The sequence below is a fragment of the Corythoichthys intestinalis genome, chromosome 3 (assembly GCF_030265065.1).
Source record: "Corythoichthys intestinalis isolate RoL2023-P3 chromosome 3, ASM3026506v1, whole genome shotgun sequence".
Taxonomy (NCBI): domain Eukaryota; kingdom Metazoa; phylum Chordata; class Actinopteri; order Syngnathiformes; family Syngnathidae; genus Corythoichthys; species Corythoichthys intestinalis.
In genome coordinates this window covers 34,080,448-34,098,939 of record NC_080397.1, presented here as the reverse complement: position 1 = coordinate 34,098,939, position 18,492 = coordinate 34,080,448, and the positions used below count along the sequence as shown (strand labels likewise).

Genomic DNA, 18,492 nt, shown 5'->3' with positions numbered 1-18,492 from the left:
TTTAATAAACACTACAGTGAATGCTACTATTTCATTGTCAACATAAATCCATAGACTTCACTATCAGTTGACGGGAAACGGGGCGTAGGGCACCTCTGTAGTAGACCCTTTTTCAAAAACCTAAAAATCAAATATTTTCAAAACCAAAGCCATTAGCGATCTAAAACCAAAACAGGCACCTCTCTTAAGCACATATGAGTCTCGATGAGCAGCGTCATCGAAAAATTCAAAGTCGTTCCCTAATAAAATCCCGGATAATGATTTTTTATATATAAGTATAACAAAACTTAAAATGGCTAAAAAATTCTCCGATTTTTCGCTAGATGCACAAAATTCACCAAATGCAGAGATAATCACCTATATATTCAGGATCAATTGCAATACTTAACAAATCAATAAGTTTTTGCCCAAAATAGCAATTTTTTTTTTAAAAAATTCAGTGCAATTTTGACTGAAGTTTTCACTAGCAAATCACTCATTTTCACATCAGAAACTTAATACTTGAGGAGAGCATGCAGAATCATCTTAATTTTACTCAACAAAAGCAAAATTTGCACTTTTCTATATACAATCACAACTTATTTTGGTTGAATTCCAATGTCACTCTTGCCTCAGCACATCTTGCTGGCTGTCTGGCCCTGGTTGTTTTTAGATTGAAACGTTACATAAAAATAAAACACGTAAAAGCCGATTTTTTTTGTATGGACGTAAAATGTTTAAATTAGTATTTTTGTTTTTTTTTTTAATACCAAAAAACGGGCAGTTGGCCAAAAATTACCAAATTATTTGAACGAAAAGTTATGCTACTGTGTATGGATACAAATACAACATGGCGGCCATCACAAAATAAAGAGCTTTTTAAGTTGAAAATCCTTTTAAATGAATGTGTAAAACCTGGCATTTCTATAGATATGACAGTAAAACAGTCTAGATTCTTGGTTAAAAAAAAAAAAAAAAAAGAAACGGGCAGTTATCATTCATTTTACGTAAATATTTCAAAGTAAAGTCACGCGAATCTTTTACATTCATAAAATTTTTTTCACATTTGAAATAGGGTTGACATATTTCAGAAATAGAAATAAGGGACGCACCCCTCGCGTCCAAAGTCGTACAGGCGAAGAAAAAAAAGGAACATCCCCAAAAGTCCTAAAATGCATAGAAATGTATCCATTTATATATATTCTATATTGGTTCAATACGGAATGCAAATTTTAATTCCCAATTCGGAACGATTCCTTATTTCAAGGGACGTGTGGCAAGCCTAGTTTCAAAATGCATGCATGGTGCTATTTAAGATAATATTTACCTTGAATCCTCGACCAAATCACGCTTGAGACACTCCTGCCTTCTTGTATGCACTAAAACTTTCGTCCTGTTTCCATCTATTTCCGACGTTAGAACGCATTGGCGTTTGTGTTAATTGCAATGAAAGCTTCCACGACGCTCTGCATGGCCTGGCCCACTACGGGAAGCCGTGGCGCAATGTCTGTAGGAGCTGTCTCGTCAACTGATCGTGAAGTCAATGATACATCTATATCTACGTACAGTGGGGCAACTAAGTATTTAGTCAACCTCTAATTGTGCAAGTTCTCCCACTTGAAAATATTAGAGAGGCCTGTAATTGTCAACATGGGTAAACCTCAACCATGAGAGACAATGTGAACCCCCCCCCCAAAATCACATTGTTTGATTTTTAAAGAATTTATTTGCAAATCATGATGGAAAATAAGTATTTGGTCAATACCAAAAGTTCATCTCAATACTTTGTTATGTACCCTTTGTTGGCAATAACGGAGGCCAAATGTTTTCTGTAACTCTTCACAAGCTTTTCACACACTGTTGCTGGTATTTTGGCCCATTCCTCCATGCAGATTTCCTCTAGCGAAGTGATGTTTTGGGGCTGTCGTTGGGCAACACGGACTTTAACTCCCTCTGCAGATTTTCTATGGGGTTGAGATCTGGAGACTGGCTAGGCCACTCCAGGACCTTGAAATGCTTCTTATGAAGTCACTCCTTTGTAGCTTTGGCTGTGTGTTTGGGATCATTGTCATGCTGAAAGACCCAGCCACGTCTCATCTTCAATTTCCTTGCTGATGGAAGGAAATTTTCACTCAAAATCTCTCGATACATGGCCCCATTCAGTCTTTCCTTTATACAGATCAGTTGTCCTGGACCCTTTGCAGAAAAACAGCCCCAAAGCATGATGTTTCCACCCCCATGCTTCACAGTGGGTATGGTGTTCTTCGGATGCAATTCAGTATTCTTTCTCCTCCAAACATGAGAACCTGTGTTTCTACCAAAAAGTTATATTTTGGTTTCATCTGACCATAACACATTCTCCCAATCCTCTTCTGGATCATCCAGATGCTCTCTAGTGAACCGCAGACGGGCCTGGACATGTACTGGCTTTAGCAGAGGGACACGTCTGACAGTGCAGGATTTGAGTCCCTGACGGCGCATTGTGTTACTGATAGTAGCCTTTGTTACTGTGGTCCCAGCTCTCTGTAGATCATTCACTAGGTCCCCCCGTGTGGTTCTGGGATTTTTGCTCACCGTTCTTATCATTTTGACGCCACGGGGTAAGATCTTGCATGGAGCCCCAGATCGAGGGAGATAAAGGTCTTGTATGTCTTCCATTTTCTAATAATTGCTCACACAGTTGATTTCTTTACACCAAGCGTTTTACCTATTGCAGATTCAGTCTTCCCAGCCTGGTGCAGGTCTACAATTTTGTCTCTGGTGTCCTTCGACAGCTCTTTGGTCTTGGCCATAATGGAGTTTGGAGTGTGACTGACTGAGATTGTGGACAGGTGTCTTTTATACCGATAATGAGTTAAAACAGGTGCCATTAATACACGTAACGACTGGAGCCTCGTTAGACCTCGTTAGAAGAAGTTAGACCTCTTTGACAGCCAGAAATCTAGCTTGTTTGTAGGTGACCAAATTCTTATTTTCCACTCTAATTTGGAAATAAAAAAAATCTTTAAAAATCAAACAATGTGATTTTCTGTTTTTTTTTTCCCACATTCTGTCTCTCATGGTTGAGGTTTACCCATGTTGACAATTACAGGCCTCTCTAATCTTTTCAAGTAGGAGAACTTGCACAATTGGTGGTTGACTAAATACTTATTTGCCCCACTGTATATACAGTGCCTTGCAAAAGTATTCGCCCCCCTTGAATCTTGCAACCTTTCGCCACATTTCAGGCTTCAAACATAAAGATATGAAATTTAATTTTTTTGTCAAGAATCAACAACAAGTGGGACACAATCGTGAAGTGGAACAACATTTATTGGATAATTTAAACTTTTTTAACAAATAAAAAACTGAAAAGTGGGGCGTGCAATATTATTCGGTCCCTTTACTTTCAGTGCAGCAAACTCACTCCAGAAGTTCAGTGAGGATCTCTGAATGATCCAATGTTGTCCTATATGACCGATGATGATAAATAGAATCCACCTGTGTGTAATCAAGTCTCCGTATAAATGCACCTGCTCTGTGATAGTCTCAGGGTTCTGTTTAAAGTGCAGAGAGCATTATGAAAACCAAGGAACACACCAGGCAGGTCCGAGATACTGTTGTGGAGAAGTTTAAAGCCGAATTTGGATACAAAAAGATTTCCCAAGCTTTAAACATCTCAAGGAGCACTGTGCAAGCCATCATATTGAAATGGAAGGAGCATCAGACCACTGCAAATCTACCAAGACCCGGCCGTCCTTCCAAACTTTCTTCTCAAACAAGGAGAAAACTGATCAGAGATGCAGCTAAGAGGCCCATGATCACTCTGGATGAACTGCAGAGATCTACAGCTGAGGTGGGAGAGTCTGTCCATAGGACAACAATCAGTCGTACACTGCACAAATCTGGCCTTTATGGAAGAGTGGCAAGAAAGCCATTTCTCAAAGATATCCATAAAAAGTCTTGTTTAAAGTTTGCCACAAGCCACCTGGGAGACACACCAAACATGTGGAAGAAGGTGCTTTGGTCAGATGAAACCAAAATTGAACTTTTTTGGCCACAATGCAAAACGATATGTTTGGCGTAAAAGCAACACAGCTCATCACCCTGAACACACCATCCCCACTGTCAAACATGGTGGTGGCAGCATCATGGTTTGGGCCTGCTTTTCTTCAGCAGGGACAGGGAAGATGGTTAAAATTGACGGGAAGATGGATGCAGCCAAATACAGGAACATTCTGGAAGAAAACCTGTTGGTATCTGCACAAGACCTGAGACTGGGACGGAGATTTATCTTCCAACAGGACAATGATCCAAAACATAAAGCCAAATCTACAATGGAATGGTTCAAAAATAAACGTATCCAGGTGTTAAAATGGCCAAGTCAAAGTCCAGACCTGAATCCAATCGAGAATCTGTGGAAAAAGCTGAAAACTGCTGTTCACAAACACTCTCCATCCAACCTCACTGAGCTCGAGCTGTTTTGCAAGGAAGAATGGGCAAGAATGTCAGTCTCTCGATGTGCAAAACTGATAGAAACATACCCCAAGCGACTTGCAGCTGTAATTGGAGCAAAAGGTGGCGCTACAAAGTATTAACGCAAGGGGGCCGAATAATATTGCACGCCCCACTTTTCAGTTTTTTATTTGTTAAAAAAGTTTAAATTATCCAATAAATTTTGTTCCACTTCACGATTGTGTCCCACTTGTTGTTGATTCTTGACAAAAAATTTAAATTTTTTATCTTTACGTTTGAAGCCTGAAATGTGGCGAAAGGTTGCTAGGTTCAAGGGGGCCGAATACTTTTGCAAGGCACTGTATATGTATTTTAAACTAGCATACATTATATGTTTAGTACAGTGTTTTTTTTATATATATTTTTTTTATACTTTTCAAAAAGAAAATGGGGATCCTATTACAAAACCTGAGGTAATGATGAAAAACTGAAATCAGTTTTGGATTCCACATCCAAACAATAGTGAAAATAAGGTTTGCAGACCTAAAACAACGTAAACAACTCCCTACATAAGAATCTTGAATCCTTATCTGATATTGATGAAGAAGCCTCATTGACTGTTCGAACCATGAAAATGTGATTGACTTTTCCCCCTTGGATATTTTACAGGATACAATTTTACGGAATCAAGCGTTTCCACCCCTGAGAAAAAGACCCTGACGTATCATCGCATCATAGAGGCTTTCCGTTTTGCTTATGCCAAGAGAAGCAGACTCGGGGATCCACGTTTTCTCAATGTTACAGATGTAAGCCTCGAAGTTATCACTGTCTTTCACAAGGTAGTATTTCATAGAATATGAAGTACTCTTCAGGATGTTATCCTTGACTCATTCACTGCCATTAACGGCAATGGATGTACAATCCGTTTCAACTGAGAGTTCTAGCAATGATAATTCACTGCAGAAGAGTTATTGAAGATGAAAACTATAGTTTAGAATACTTTGTTAAATAAGTTATGTTGTTTTGAAACATACCCGACGTACCAGATAAAACATTTTATTTTCATTACTATAGAATGTACTTCATATAATGTTTACTTTTGGTCTGTAATCAAATAAACTGCGACTTATACTCTAGTTTTACTCAAGTAATCTACTCAAGTTTTTTTTTTGCTTGTGGGATTTATACTTTGGTGGGACTTATAGTCTGAAAAATACAGTAATATTATTTTATTTTAAAAAAAAAATAATAATAATAATAATAATAAAAAAAAAAAAAGAAAACACATGCAAATTTGTGTGCTTTGTGGAATTTAACTGAAAATAATTTGCTGTTTCCAGCTTATCCAAAACATGACATCCACCTACTTTGCTGAAGGCATAAGGATGAAAATTACGGATGATACCACACATCCAGACGTTTACTATGAGCCGGATTATTTTGTTCCTGACAACCACGGAACAGCTCATCTGTCAGTTATAGCTGAAGACGGAAGTGCCGTGGCAGCCACCAGCACCATTAATCGATAGTAAGATTCTTATCTGTCTCGTCAAAATAAATCCAAACTCACTTCCCTTTGACCTACAGAGTAAATCTGAGCATTTCCACATCAATAGATTTGCAGAAAAGTACATAAAAACCAACATTATTCATAACCAGGCCAAACTATTCATTGATCTCAATTGTAATAAATGATATGTCATATCAATAATTTTGGGACTAACTATATGTCAAACTATACACAATTGTTTGTGCATCCAGTTTTGGGTCCAAAGTCATGTCCCGATCAACTGGAATCATCTTTAACGATCAAATGGATGACTTCAGCTCTCCATACATCACCAATGGCTTTGGAGTCCCTCCCTCACCTAACAACTTCATCCAACCAGGTGAGACCCGTCCACTTTAAGATATTGGACTGCTTCTGTTAAGGATTAAATATAAATGGTCATGACAGGAGAAAAAAAAAAGTCTTAAATAGCATTATTATGTGAAGTGGAATAATATTTTGAGACGATTTGACTATATATAACAATTTAGCAAAGCGCAGATGACGAGATATTAGTCTTTTAATCTGCCGGTTAGCCACGCCTACCATTATAGGGCTCTAGCGTCCCCAACAGGTGGATGACATCAGCGGAGTCACAATTTCATCTGATTTAGTATAGGCCTATAGCCTATTGAGGGGGAATTATTCAGAACGAGGAAAACGCGACGAAGAGAGCCGCAAAATGTAATTGTTTCAGTCTCTCCACTCCAATATTTTTACAGGATATTCTTTTTATCCAAGTATTTTTCCCCAATAGCTAAATAAATGGCTTGAGAAGGACCAGTCAGCCCGTTGAGGGGGAATTATTCAGAACGAGGAAAACGCAACGATGAGAGCCGCAAAATGTCATTGTTTCAGTCTCTCTATTCCAATATTTTTACAGGATATTCTTTTTTATCCGAGTATATTTCCCCAATAGCTAAATAAATGACATGGTCATGACAAATAACAGTCTTGTGCTGAATGGAATATGAAATAATAAAAATGCATTTATTCAGGACGACATGGCAAAATTACTCCATAATGGTCAAAACTGTCGACTTCACCTTTACTGTCGCACCTCCCGAACGATATTTTATGCCACCTTATGTCATTATGCCGGGCTTATGTCATTTCTCTTCCCCGGCTTCGGAGAATGTAAACAAACCAAGAGGCTTGACAGCTGGCCGACATGCTAAACCGAACTGAGTGATGTTTCAAAGTCTTCGCAGCAGAAAATCACACATAACTAGCCCGGATTATTTCACATGACGACTGGGTTGTCGATTGTCTTCGCCGATTGGCAACCCCCCCGGCGGAGAGCAATTTACAGCTCGTTCCCCTGCTACTACGGACAGGAGAGCTCGCCGGGGAAGCAGGTGGACAATGACCGCCGAACAAACCGGCCGACGTCGGAGGAGCGTGTACCTGCCAAATGGTCAACACGAATATGGCAAAATAATGCTTTACTACACAGCGAAGACATAAACAGCGAGAGTCATACGCGAGCATGTGCAGCTAATTTGTATGAGGAGAGCTTTTTACATGCCATTCATGATCAAATGTAAGTAGTCCTTTATTGAAAGAAAGTTTGTTGTGTTTACTTTGTAATTGCTGTATCTGCGGCTATTTTTAACGCAAAGTTGCAATTTCTGATCGGTCGAAAAATTTGACAGAACACCGGGCACATGAAGAGGGCAATAAGCCGAATATAGTGCTCTACCGGCGGGGGGATGTGCGACAATCCGTCGACCGAGGGGACAAGGAGCATGTCAGCCACCTACATATTAAAATGATCCCAGTATTTGACATAAAACAAAACACAATGTTTACTCACTTCCTCGTAAGTCCCATGGTCCCACAGTAGTAGGGCTTGTTTTGGCCAATATCCACCGGTGAATTTTGAAACCTGCAAAAGGCGCACATGCCTCTCCCTCGTACAGCAAGATTTTTCTGCTGCCGCTTGGCTGGCGTGATGCGAAAAATAAACGTATTAATCCGCAAAATCAGCTGAATCCTTAGTCCTTCTCATACAACAGTACGGCTGTATAGTGAAGAGGACTCCTTCCTCCGTACACATCACAGCGCCCTCTTCCTCAGTGCAAGACTGAAGTCTGTCATTTTCGTAGCGCGGGATTAAAAAAATTGAATAAATATATTGATCGCTTCTTCACACATCCAAGTGGTCAATTTCATTCAGGAGCATAAAATACCATGTGTATTATGAAATAAACATGCTTTTTCTTGTCACAGGCACTTTAAATGTTTTATGTGTTTTTTTTTTTTTTTTTAACATCTTAATTTACAGGAAAAAGGCCTCTGTCTTCCATGTCTCCCACCATAATCTTTGATGAAGAAAAAAGGGTTAAAATGGTTGTCGGAGCATCTGGGGGCACAAAAATTACCACATCTACTGCCTTGGTAAGAGTGGATTTGAAATCCTGAGCAACTTCACATGCAGCTTTGAGATGCAATCCTACTCACTGACCTACTTTATACAGTGCCTTGCAAAAGTATTCGGCCCCCTTGAATCTTGCAACCTTTCGCCACATTTCAGGCTTCAAACATAAAGATATAAAATTTTAATTTTTTGTCAAGAATCAACAACAAGTGGGACACAATCGTGAAGTGGAACAAAATTTATTGGATAATTTAAACTTTTTTAACAAATAAAAAACTGAAAAGTGGGGCGTGCAATATTATTCGGCCCCCTTGCGTTAATACTTTGTAGCGCCACCTTTTGCTCCAATTACAGCTGCAAGTCGCTTGGGGTATGTTTCTATCAGTTTTGCACATCGAGAGACTGACATTTTTGCCCATTCTTCCTTGCAAAACAGCTCGAGCTCAGTGAGGTTGGATGGAGAGTGTTTGTGAACAGCAGTCTTCAGCTCTTTCCACAGATTCTCGATTGGATTCAGGTCTGGACTTTGACTTGGCCATTCTAACACCCAGATACGTTTATTTTTGAACCATTCCATTGTAGATTTGGCTTTATGTTTTAGATCATTGTCCTGTTGGAAGATAAATCTCCGTCCCAGTCTCAGGTCTTGTGCAGATACCAACAGGTTTTCTTCCAGAATGTTCCTGTATTTGGCTGCATCCATCTTCCCGTCAATTTTAACCATCTTCCCTGTCCCTGCTGAAGAAAAGCAGGCCCAAACCATGATGCTGCCACCACCATGTTTGACAGTGGGGATGGGGTGTTCAGGGTGATGAGCTGTGTTGCTTTTACGCCATTGTGGCCAAAAAGTTCCAATTTGGTTTCATCTGACCAGAGCACCTTCTTCCACATGTTTGGTGTGTCTCCCAGGTGGCTTGTGGCAAACTTTAAACGAGACTTTTTATGGATATCTTTGAGAAATGGCTTTCTTCTTGCCACTCTTCCATAAAGGCCAGATTTGTGCAGTGTACGACTGATTGTTGTCCTATGGACAGACTCTCCCACCTCAGCTGTAGATCTCTGCAGTTCATCCAGAGTGATCATGGGCCTCTTTTCTCCTTGTTTGAGAAGAAAGTTTGGAAGGACGGCCGGGTCTTGGTAGATTTGCAGTGGTCTGATGCTCCTTCCATTTCAATATGATGGCTTGCACAGTGCTCCTTGAGATGTTTAAAGCTTGGGAAATCTTTTTGTATTCAAACCCGGCTTTAAACTTCTCCACAACAGTATCTCTGACCTGCCTGGTGTGTTCCTTGGTTTTCATAATGCTCTCTGCATTTTAAACAGAACCCTGAGACTATCACGGAGCAGGTGCATTCATACGGAGACTTGATTACACACAGGTGGATTCTATTTATCATCATCGGTCATTTAGGACAACATTGGATCATTCAGAGATCCTCACTGAACTCCTGGAGTGAGTTTGATGCACTGAAAGTAAAGGGGCCGAATAATATTGCACGCCCCACTTTTCAGTTTTTTATTTGTTAAAAAAGTTTAAATTATCCAATAAATGTTGTTCCACTTCACGATTGTGTCCCACTTGTTGTTGATTCTTGACAAAAAAATTAAATTTCATATCTTTATGTTTGAAGCCTGAAATGTGGCGAAAGGTTGCAAGATTCAAGGGGGCCGAATACTTTTGCAAGGCACTGTACATATTACATGCTCCTTGTTGGTCTGTAAACAGGTCATCTTGAACTCTTTGTTCTTTAAGTACAACCTGAGGAAAGCGGTGACTGAGCCGCGAGTGCACAATCAGCTCATTCCAAATATGACAGTGGTGGAGCATGGTTTTGAAAAGGTAGGTGAAGATTTTGAGAGTTAAAATGGCATCTGAATGAAGGTTAAATAATCAGAAAAGCATTCATTTATTGACATTGAGCAGGAGCGAGCACAATGGACAGGTCTCAGGACAGTGCAAAAAAATAAGTTCACTAAATAAATTTAGATACATAATAACATAACATAATAAATAGTAAATAATAATGAGAGGCAACAGAATAAATTACGGAAAAAACTCAAATATGGCAAATAACATGGGCAAGAACATAACATTTTTAAATACAGCACCTACCATAACTTTTATAATTATTTGTTTTTAAAATAAATTTTATCATTTTGTGTTCATAGCAGTCCCAGCTCTGGGTTAGAAACTTTTCCTAAGTCTGTCCGTTCTTGTGTTATTCCCTCAAACGTCTACCTGAGGGGAGGCGTAGGAAGAGTGTGTGTCCAGGGAATGAAAAGTTGTTGATGATGCGGCGTGCTCTCCTGAGGCAGCTAGTGATAATAATGTCCTGCAGAGATGAAGGAAGAAGCCAGTTAGCCTTTAGAGCCGCTACCTTTCAGCCCAAAGTGTATCTGGGGATGCCGTGGCTCAGCACCGACTTTACCGATCAGCATTAGAGGAAACCAGGAGCTCAGATCTTAAGTTATTCTCCCTGTGCAGTTAGGAGTCCACGTCAGGTCCTTGCTGAAGTAGGTGCCTATAGGAACTTCAAAGATGGTACCGTTTCCAATCATTCCGCGTTTATAGTAATAGGTTGAAGCTCCGGTTTACATCTCCGAAAGTCGACAACCAATCCTTTGACTTGAAGGTGATTAGGATCAGGTTGCTGATGGTATACACTAATAGTTGCTTCACTTCTGCCCATCCCTACCCAGAAATAAGATCCACCACCGTGGTCCTTCGATAGTGAGGCAAAACGAAAGTGTGACACTTTAGATGTTGTCGTCTAATAATTTGGTGTTGCTTTATTTAAAAAAATAAAATTAAAAAATGCTGACATTTTCGCTATAAAGTTGCCAGAATATTAATCAGTAATAATATAACCTGTCATTCTTAACTTAAATGTGATCATAAATCTGTCAGTTTCCCCCTTACTTCATATAGTAATGTAGAGAGCTCCTTCAGTACATCGTTATCCAGTCCATTCCACTTGTTCATATAGAGAATGCCCACATCTCTGATAATCCAGTCAGTGTTTTCCCTGGGACCTTGCTCGCAGTCAGGACCGCCTGCGTGTGTGTGTACGCACACAGAGCAGAGCGTGAACAGATGGATGAAGGATGGACATAAGAAGGTTTTTAAAGAAAGTGAGTAATTATCACTGCTGGTCGTTACAGTTGGTTAGCTCCAGCCCCAAGCTAACAGCAGAAAGTCCCAAGTAATTAATAAACCAAATGTTTGACAAATAAAAACCTGGCTTGCACACTATAGACAATCTCTGCGCACGTCATACCTTTGTTGTTTTGTGGTCAAAAGTTACATCCCAGATTTAAAATAACGCTGCTACCAGCTAGTTAGTCTGAAATGCATTGCGAAGGTCCTGTTTTTTTTTTTGTAGAGTTAGAGCGGAAGTTCAGGATTTTTGACATTAGGCTTAATCTTCAAGTTAGCAGAGGTTCAGTTAGTTGGTGGAGTTGATTTCAACACATTCAGTTTCGTTTGCAAGTTGTTACTTTCAGGGCTCCGGAGAGGCTAAGCTAGCGCTAGTCAATAGCACCGTTATAGCATGCCAGTAAAAAAACAATACAGATCTATGAACAGATCCAACATAGTCAAATAAATTCAAAATTTAGATCATTGTTCCAAAAAACCCATGCGTCCAAAACAATGTCACACCGCACTGCCGTAATACATTTCATTCTGCAGAACTATTTTTTTAGATGCGTAATGCGACCCCAAAAAAGAGGAGTGCTTTGGTCACTCGTTCTCACACTGCATTTGAGGAAGGTGGGAAGTCGGACATATCCCGCTAGGAGGGTACCAGTTGCGACCTTAAAGTATTGCAAGTGAATGTAAATAGCAAAGATGGCTCATTGCCACAAGTTGTTTTTTATTTTGGCCTTCAAAAGACATTTTGACCTCCAGCAAACCTGACTTCTCATAAGCCATCAAATAGTGGAGGCGAACTAATGATATTCTTCCAGATCAGAGGTTGGAAACTCTGACTTCCCACTTTCCTCAAATTCAGCATCAGTCTACTGAGTTAACAAACGGCCGGCAACATGGTGAAATGTCCATTTAGAGGCTGTGGAAACATACCGAAGAAACAGGCAAAGGAAAGTTTCCAAAAATTCTTTATGAAGAACGAGGACAAATATAAACTGGTCACTTGCTGCTGGCTACGACATACCAATACTATTGATTGCATGGGTCATTGATGATTTTAATGTGTGCACATTTATTGGCATGCTATAATGGTGCCATTGATCCATTCTAGCTTAGCCACTCCAGAGCGCTGAAACTAACAAATAACTTGCAAACGAAAGGGAATTTGTTAAAATCAACTCCACCAACTCTTTTTTTGCACTCTTTTTACCACTATCTTTGGCATGACTTCCTTCTGGAGCATCAGCTGTTTCTCACTATACGCATAGATGGGTACAGGAGCTGAGCTCATTCACATATGATTACCATCAGTGGATAATCATAATAATACACTCATAATAATCACTCCACCACCTTTATTGACATGTAAGTGTCAGAACAGTGTGATAGATCGATTTGCCACCCTTAAAAACAGACGGCATATTTTGATGCTTCCATCTACCGATTTTTTCCCCTATAGTTCTACACTATTAAAAAAAAGAGAACAAAACAACAACAACAATAATAATAATGAATAAATTATCAGTTTTTGTTAGCTGTTTGTGAAGTTTGTGCTCGTACACTACATTCAATTACATCCTGTGCATCTCCTGGGGGCTAAGCCTTCTAGTGACGCCCCTGGTAGTCTACTATGTTAAACACGGCAAACAACAAGAATGACTAATGATGATCAAGTCTTTCCTGTGTGTGTGTGTGTGTGAATATTCTAGAAAATCCTTGACGGTCTAATCTGGAAGAATCATGCAACACTGCTGCAGGGTCCAGATTCTGTGGTTCAGGTGGTGTTGCGACAGGGAGCGAATCTCTGTGCAGAATCGGACCCTAGGAAAGGAGGATACCCTGCCGGATACTGAATGCAGTTAAAGACCCACTCAAGCAAACACTTTTCAAGGAATAATTTAGTTTTAATATGTGTGAGAGGAACCGTGACTATTAAGCATTGCCACCTATTGCATATCAAATAAGTTATACAAGTGTTATACAATGTTAGACATTATGTTTGAAATGTGAGACATGGCAAAGTGTTGTTGAAAATATTATTGAATTTTGAAAAAGTGTTTAATGTCTAAAAAAATGCTTTCGGCCATCTAAAGAGATTTTAAAAGACTTGAAAACAGCTGCTCTTCGTAACAACAACAACAAAAAAAACGCCATCTCAAGTTGTTGCCTGTTAAATTTCTGTCAATACCAACCTTCTGATCTTAAATGTTATCCTCACTGTATGAAAAAAAAAAAAACCCATAACAATCACCACAAAAGAAGCTTATTACTTGACAACGAATTGTACATGTTTTATACAGATATCTTGTTACATTTATGTAATGTGGATTTTGAACACATTTACAAATATATTTTTCTAAAACATAAATTGTTTTGATGCAGTTTGTGACCTGGCTTGTAATTAAACTTTTCAAATACATTTTTTTGGGGGGGGGATTACTCAAATGCTTACAATAATTATTCCAAGTGATATTCATTGTTATCACTCAACACAGAGCAAGGCAGAATGCAGTAATTTTAACTTACTGAAAAGCAGGAGTCTCTCACCATTATCACTCAACCAGAGAATTTTCTCAGAATGGAAAAGCAATTCCTTCACTGTCTGTGAGTACATCCAACACTAAAATGTCAACAGGTCTCTTTCATTAAATTTCAGAGCAGAGGCAATTTTTTATAGCAATATACTGAAACTGTTATATTATATGCAATACACATTATGAAGATGCAATGGAGGAATGTAGTTTGTGGAGAATGTAGTCTTGCTTGCGCACTTGCTAGTGTTAGTATAAATAGGCTCGCATAGAGTGACCACATTTTGATTTCCAAAAAAAAGGACACTTGGCCCGGCCTCGAGATACTTGAATTTTACTCAAAGTTCACTCAAAGATGCCTATATCACTTTAATATATTTAAAGTGTGCCTCCTCTATCTGGATAGAATTTTTTTTTTTTTTTTAAACTGAAAACGCCATATACTGTATATAGTATATAACCAAAGACATTCAAATTATCAGCGGTTATTCAACAGGCTTTATTATTATTTATATTTATTATTATTATAGGCCTTATTATTCCTGAAAAATAACCAAACAATAAAACGCAAAAAAACAAAACAAAAATAATTAAATATTGGTTAAAAAAAATAACATAATGCAAACTCATGGAAATGTAGTATAAATTTGTATCACTACTATTTAACGTTTACAAATTGTTATTCTTAATCAATTGTTATTCTCATTCAATGTTCTAGATTGCACGCAAACAATAACCGAAATAAACTGGCAATTCAACCAGCATGTTTCCAAATGCAGAGGTTTAAAACTTCATTTCCCATCATGCCTAGTGCGGCTTAGCTAACTGACAGCTACCCTATAGAGGAAGTCGGACATCCAGGCATTTAATGACGTCACCAGCCAAAACAAAGCGTCGCCATATTGACAATGGGGCAAAAGACGAGTCACAAGCAGTTGCTCTGTCGTGCACTGTAATACAAACGCGTTTAACTTTCATTTTATTTGCGGTCTTTTTTCTGTCGGAATGACTAAAAGTTGCTGTGTTGTGGGTTGTCACACAAGGAAGAGTTCGGAGCCGCATTTGAAGTTCTTCATTCTTCCACGTAAGAAGAAAAGCAGAAACAAATGGCTGAGAGCAATCAGTCGAGGAACAGTAAAAGAAGACGGTTCCATGGACTATTTTCGCCTGTGGGAACCTAAATCCAAGCACATTTACGTTTGCAGCCGACATTTTATTACTTGTGAGTAAACTTTAATTTTTGCCCCAATTAGCTGCTAGGATTCAATAGACTAGGCAGTGGTTATTATTACCGTAACCGGCAATTCGCAAAGCATTATTTTTCTTTTGCCGTGAACTGCTCTGATTAGTCAAACGGTATATTATTGGCTTGGTGGGAATTGGTTATTTTGCCGTGACGTGTTCACGGCTAAATAACACTTGGAGGCGAATTACCGGTTACGGCAGACATAATCACTTCGTATATACTACCAATTTTCTCAGTTCCACACAGTACATATTCCACGTAAATGATATAAGGTCAACTTAATGGGTGACTTTATGAGGTAGTTGTACATGTTTCCGAACTCCACTGCAGGCCATTCCTTTGTTTATCCAGCTATCAGCTGTGACTTTGTATCGGCAGCTTTGTAAGCCAATATACGCGAATTTTAAATTGCATCGCCTCCTCGCGTCTGTCGGCAGTGACTCATGATAATAGTAAGCCACGTTTAAGACGTTTTTAGGAAAAAAAGACGCAAAACACACCTGAAATTTACTAATTTCAGACGTTTGTCTATGGAATGTTTAGCTGTGCGTTTCCCCTTCACAAAATGGCGACACGTTGCTAAGCGAGGTGACGTCATCGTGACATCACGCCGACTTCTTCCATTAGCGAGCATCGGTAGCCGAGGCAAAATCAAACACTGCTATAAAAGTTTACAATCATTGGCAACGCAACGATGCGACACCAAACGGGAGTTTACAGATCACACCAGTACAAAGCTCAGACAGAATTGATTATCATGGCATTAACAATGTAAATTCTCATTCACAGACAAACCGTCACGGCAGAAGCTCACATGCTATCGGTATGTACAGTCCCTGACAAAAGTCTTGTCGCTTATCCATTGTGTAGAAACAATTGCTAATAACCTGACTTTTGATTATTGAATTGGTTTCAGAAATGGCTCATATGAAAGCTAAGACACCCCCCCCCCCCCCCCCCAAATGATGTTGAATCTACAAAAATATATTTGTTTCATTGAAAAAAGATTTATCATTTAATGAAGACATAAAGTTCAAATTTTGGCAAGACAAAAGTTTTGTTGCCTACAGAAAGTAGTGTGAAAATTGAACAAAAATGTACTTCAAATTCAAAAATATGTTACATAACATAAGCGAATTAAGTAGTGGTGCTGTGAGATCCAAACTTAATATTTTGTCTGACTTCCCTGGGCTTGAAGGACTGCATCCATGCGGTTCGGCAAGGATTCATACAATTTATTGATGAAGTCATCAGGAACATCAAAGAAAGCAGTCTTGCATGCCTCCCAGAGTTCATCAACATTCTTGGGTTTCGTCTTCCATGCTTCCTCTTTCATCCTGCCCCAGACATGCTCAATGATGTTCATGTCTGGTTAATATTCATGACATTAGCTACTGTTGCTAAGTAGGGACAAGCCACTAGTTGTCCCTCATTGAAAATGAATGGAAATCGTGTACGAAGGAGATGTTTACAGAGCTAAACCTACCAATTATCTCAGAAAATAATGTGCCTTGTACCAAATTCACTGGCAAAGATGTGGAAGAACATAAAAATGTTCAGTTAAAGAGATGGCTTGAGTGTCGAAGACTGAAAAAGACGAAAAAAAAACGAGCTGACCTAAGCATAGCCTTAGCTTTTTTATCAAGGCGACTGACAATTACATTCTCCTGTTTCAACAAGCTATCCTTTGCCATCAGCCCTGTCTTTCTTATATATCCTCTGGTTGTCCTACGTCTCTTACCGTTCTTGGGGGTAATTTAGTTAGCTTTGTGTAGCGATCGCAAATGCTACTTAGTGACAGCCAACGAACAGTTTTAATATTTTCATTGATAACAAATCTTAATTCTATAATATATTTACACTTCCCCCCTACTAAAGTTGTTATGTACATATATAACAGAACAGCAGTACGGCACGTTACGCAAAAAAATAAGTTAAAAATAAAAAAATGGCTTACCTCTTTGTCCTCGAAAGACCATGCCAACCCAACAAAATGTTTACTGCGTATGAAATGTGAAAGGATTCACCGAGCTGGTGTTAAAGTCCACGCAAGTTGATTCGGTCTTCACATTTTTTCCTCCTGAGTTTTTGGTTTCCGGAAACGTATGAAGAAAACATCCTTCATGTGTCGTAATGTCTAGAATCATTTCGACAAGTTCCAAAAAAGCAATGCGTGATCGGCATGTTCGTTTTTGAAAGATTACCGGAGAAAAGTAGCACAAATTACGTTGTTTCTATGCGAGGTGGGTCTATAATGTCCCACTTCGGCTTTACTTCCGCTTTACGAAGTGACCTCACGGTCTAAAAATTGCATGCGTTTCATTATAAAACCGTGTGGCATTTGCCAAGGCTCACAGCCTGTCAAAAGGATGGACGCTGGAAAAGTGGCAAAAGGTGGATTTTTCAGATGAATCTTACATTGAATTACACCACAGTCGCTGCAAATATTGCAGGAGACCTACTGGAGCCCGCATGGATCCGAGATTCACTCAGAAAACTGAGGTTTGGTGGTGGCAAAATCATGGTCAGGGGTTACATCCAGTATGGGGGTGTGTGAGAGATCACTCTAGGCTAGCAAGACTAGTGCACTTGCTAGTGCTAGTATAAGCACACATATATTATATAATAAGCTAGTATAAGCAAGACAAACAAGTGTGCTAGCAAGACTGTTTAACTACATTTCTCTGTATCATAATGTTGTATTACCAGAGAGCTGAGTTCCATGATTAAGAAGAGCTGATCTCAATATATCCAGTCCATACATTTGAGGTTTAATGCTATGTAGAGTTGGCACTGTCTGTCGACCTGGCAGCTCACAGCCACAACGCTGCGTATTAGTTTTCTGTTCTGGAGGCTTTGAGAATAAATAAGTCAGCACACAAAGCCTAGTCTTAGGGTGTGGTCAAACAATTAGTAAAAACCTTAACACGCGGCTTAAGATCTGACTCCAATATATCTCAAGCTCGTGGGCGTTAGGTTGAACATTGGGGCATTTTTGCATACAAAGAGGTGTATACTATCTCATTCCCTTGGGTTGTTTTTGACTTAGGGCAAGGAAAAAGCTCGTAAAAGTGTCGTACTACCCAAACGATTGAAACCAGACATCTCTGTATCCCAGCGGTGCCGGATACCAGAGATCCTCTCTGCATTCAAGCAAAGGTGAAACTACAGAACACTATGTGTTAAACAGTATAAAAGTAATGAAATAAATGTGAATACAGA

The 18,492-nt window shown here is 39.2% G+C and overlaps 1 protein-coding gene across 3 annotated transcripts in view; it reads left to right on the top strand.

The window, feature by feature from the left end:
- The window catches only part of ggt1a (gamma-glutamyltransferase 1a), a 51,762-nt gene extending 36,886 nt beyond the window's left edge, over positions 1 to 14,876 (top strand). The window contains exons 8-13 of one of the 3 annotated variants that reach the window (XM_057831582.1): positions 5,083 to 5,219; positions 5,754 to 5,941; positions 6,175 to 6,302; positions 8,250 to 8,362; positions 10,069 to 10,182; positions 13,203 to 14,876. In XM_057831582.1, the coding sequence (XP_057687565.1) occupies positions 5,083 to 5,219; positions 5,754 to 5,941; positions 6,175 to 6,302; positions 8,250 to 8,362; positions 10,069 to 10,182; positions 13,203 to 13,346 (824 nt within the window). In that variant the 3' untranslated portion in view covers positions 13,347 to 14,876. Of the gene's footprint in view, positions 1 to 5,082; positions 5,253 to 5,753; positions 5,942 to 6,174; positions 6,303 to 8,249; positions 8,363 to 10,068; positions 10,183 to 13,202 lie in introns of all 3 variants that reach the window. The other 2 variants (XM_057831581.1, XM_057831580.1) reach the window with 2 other exon arrangements.
- The last annotated feature ends 3,616 nt before the right edge of the window (positions 14,877 to 18,492 follow it).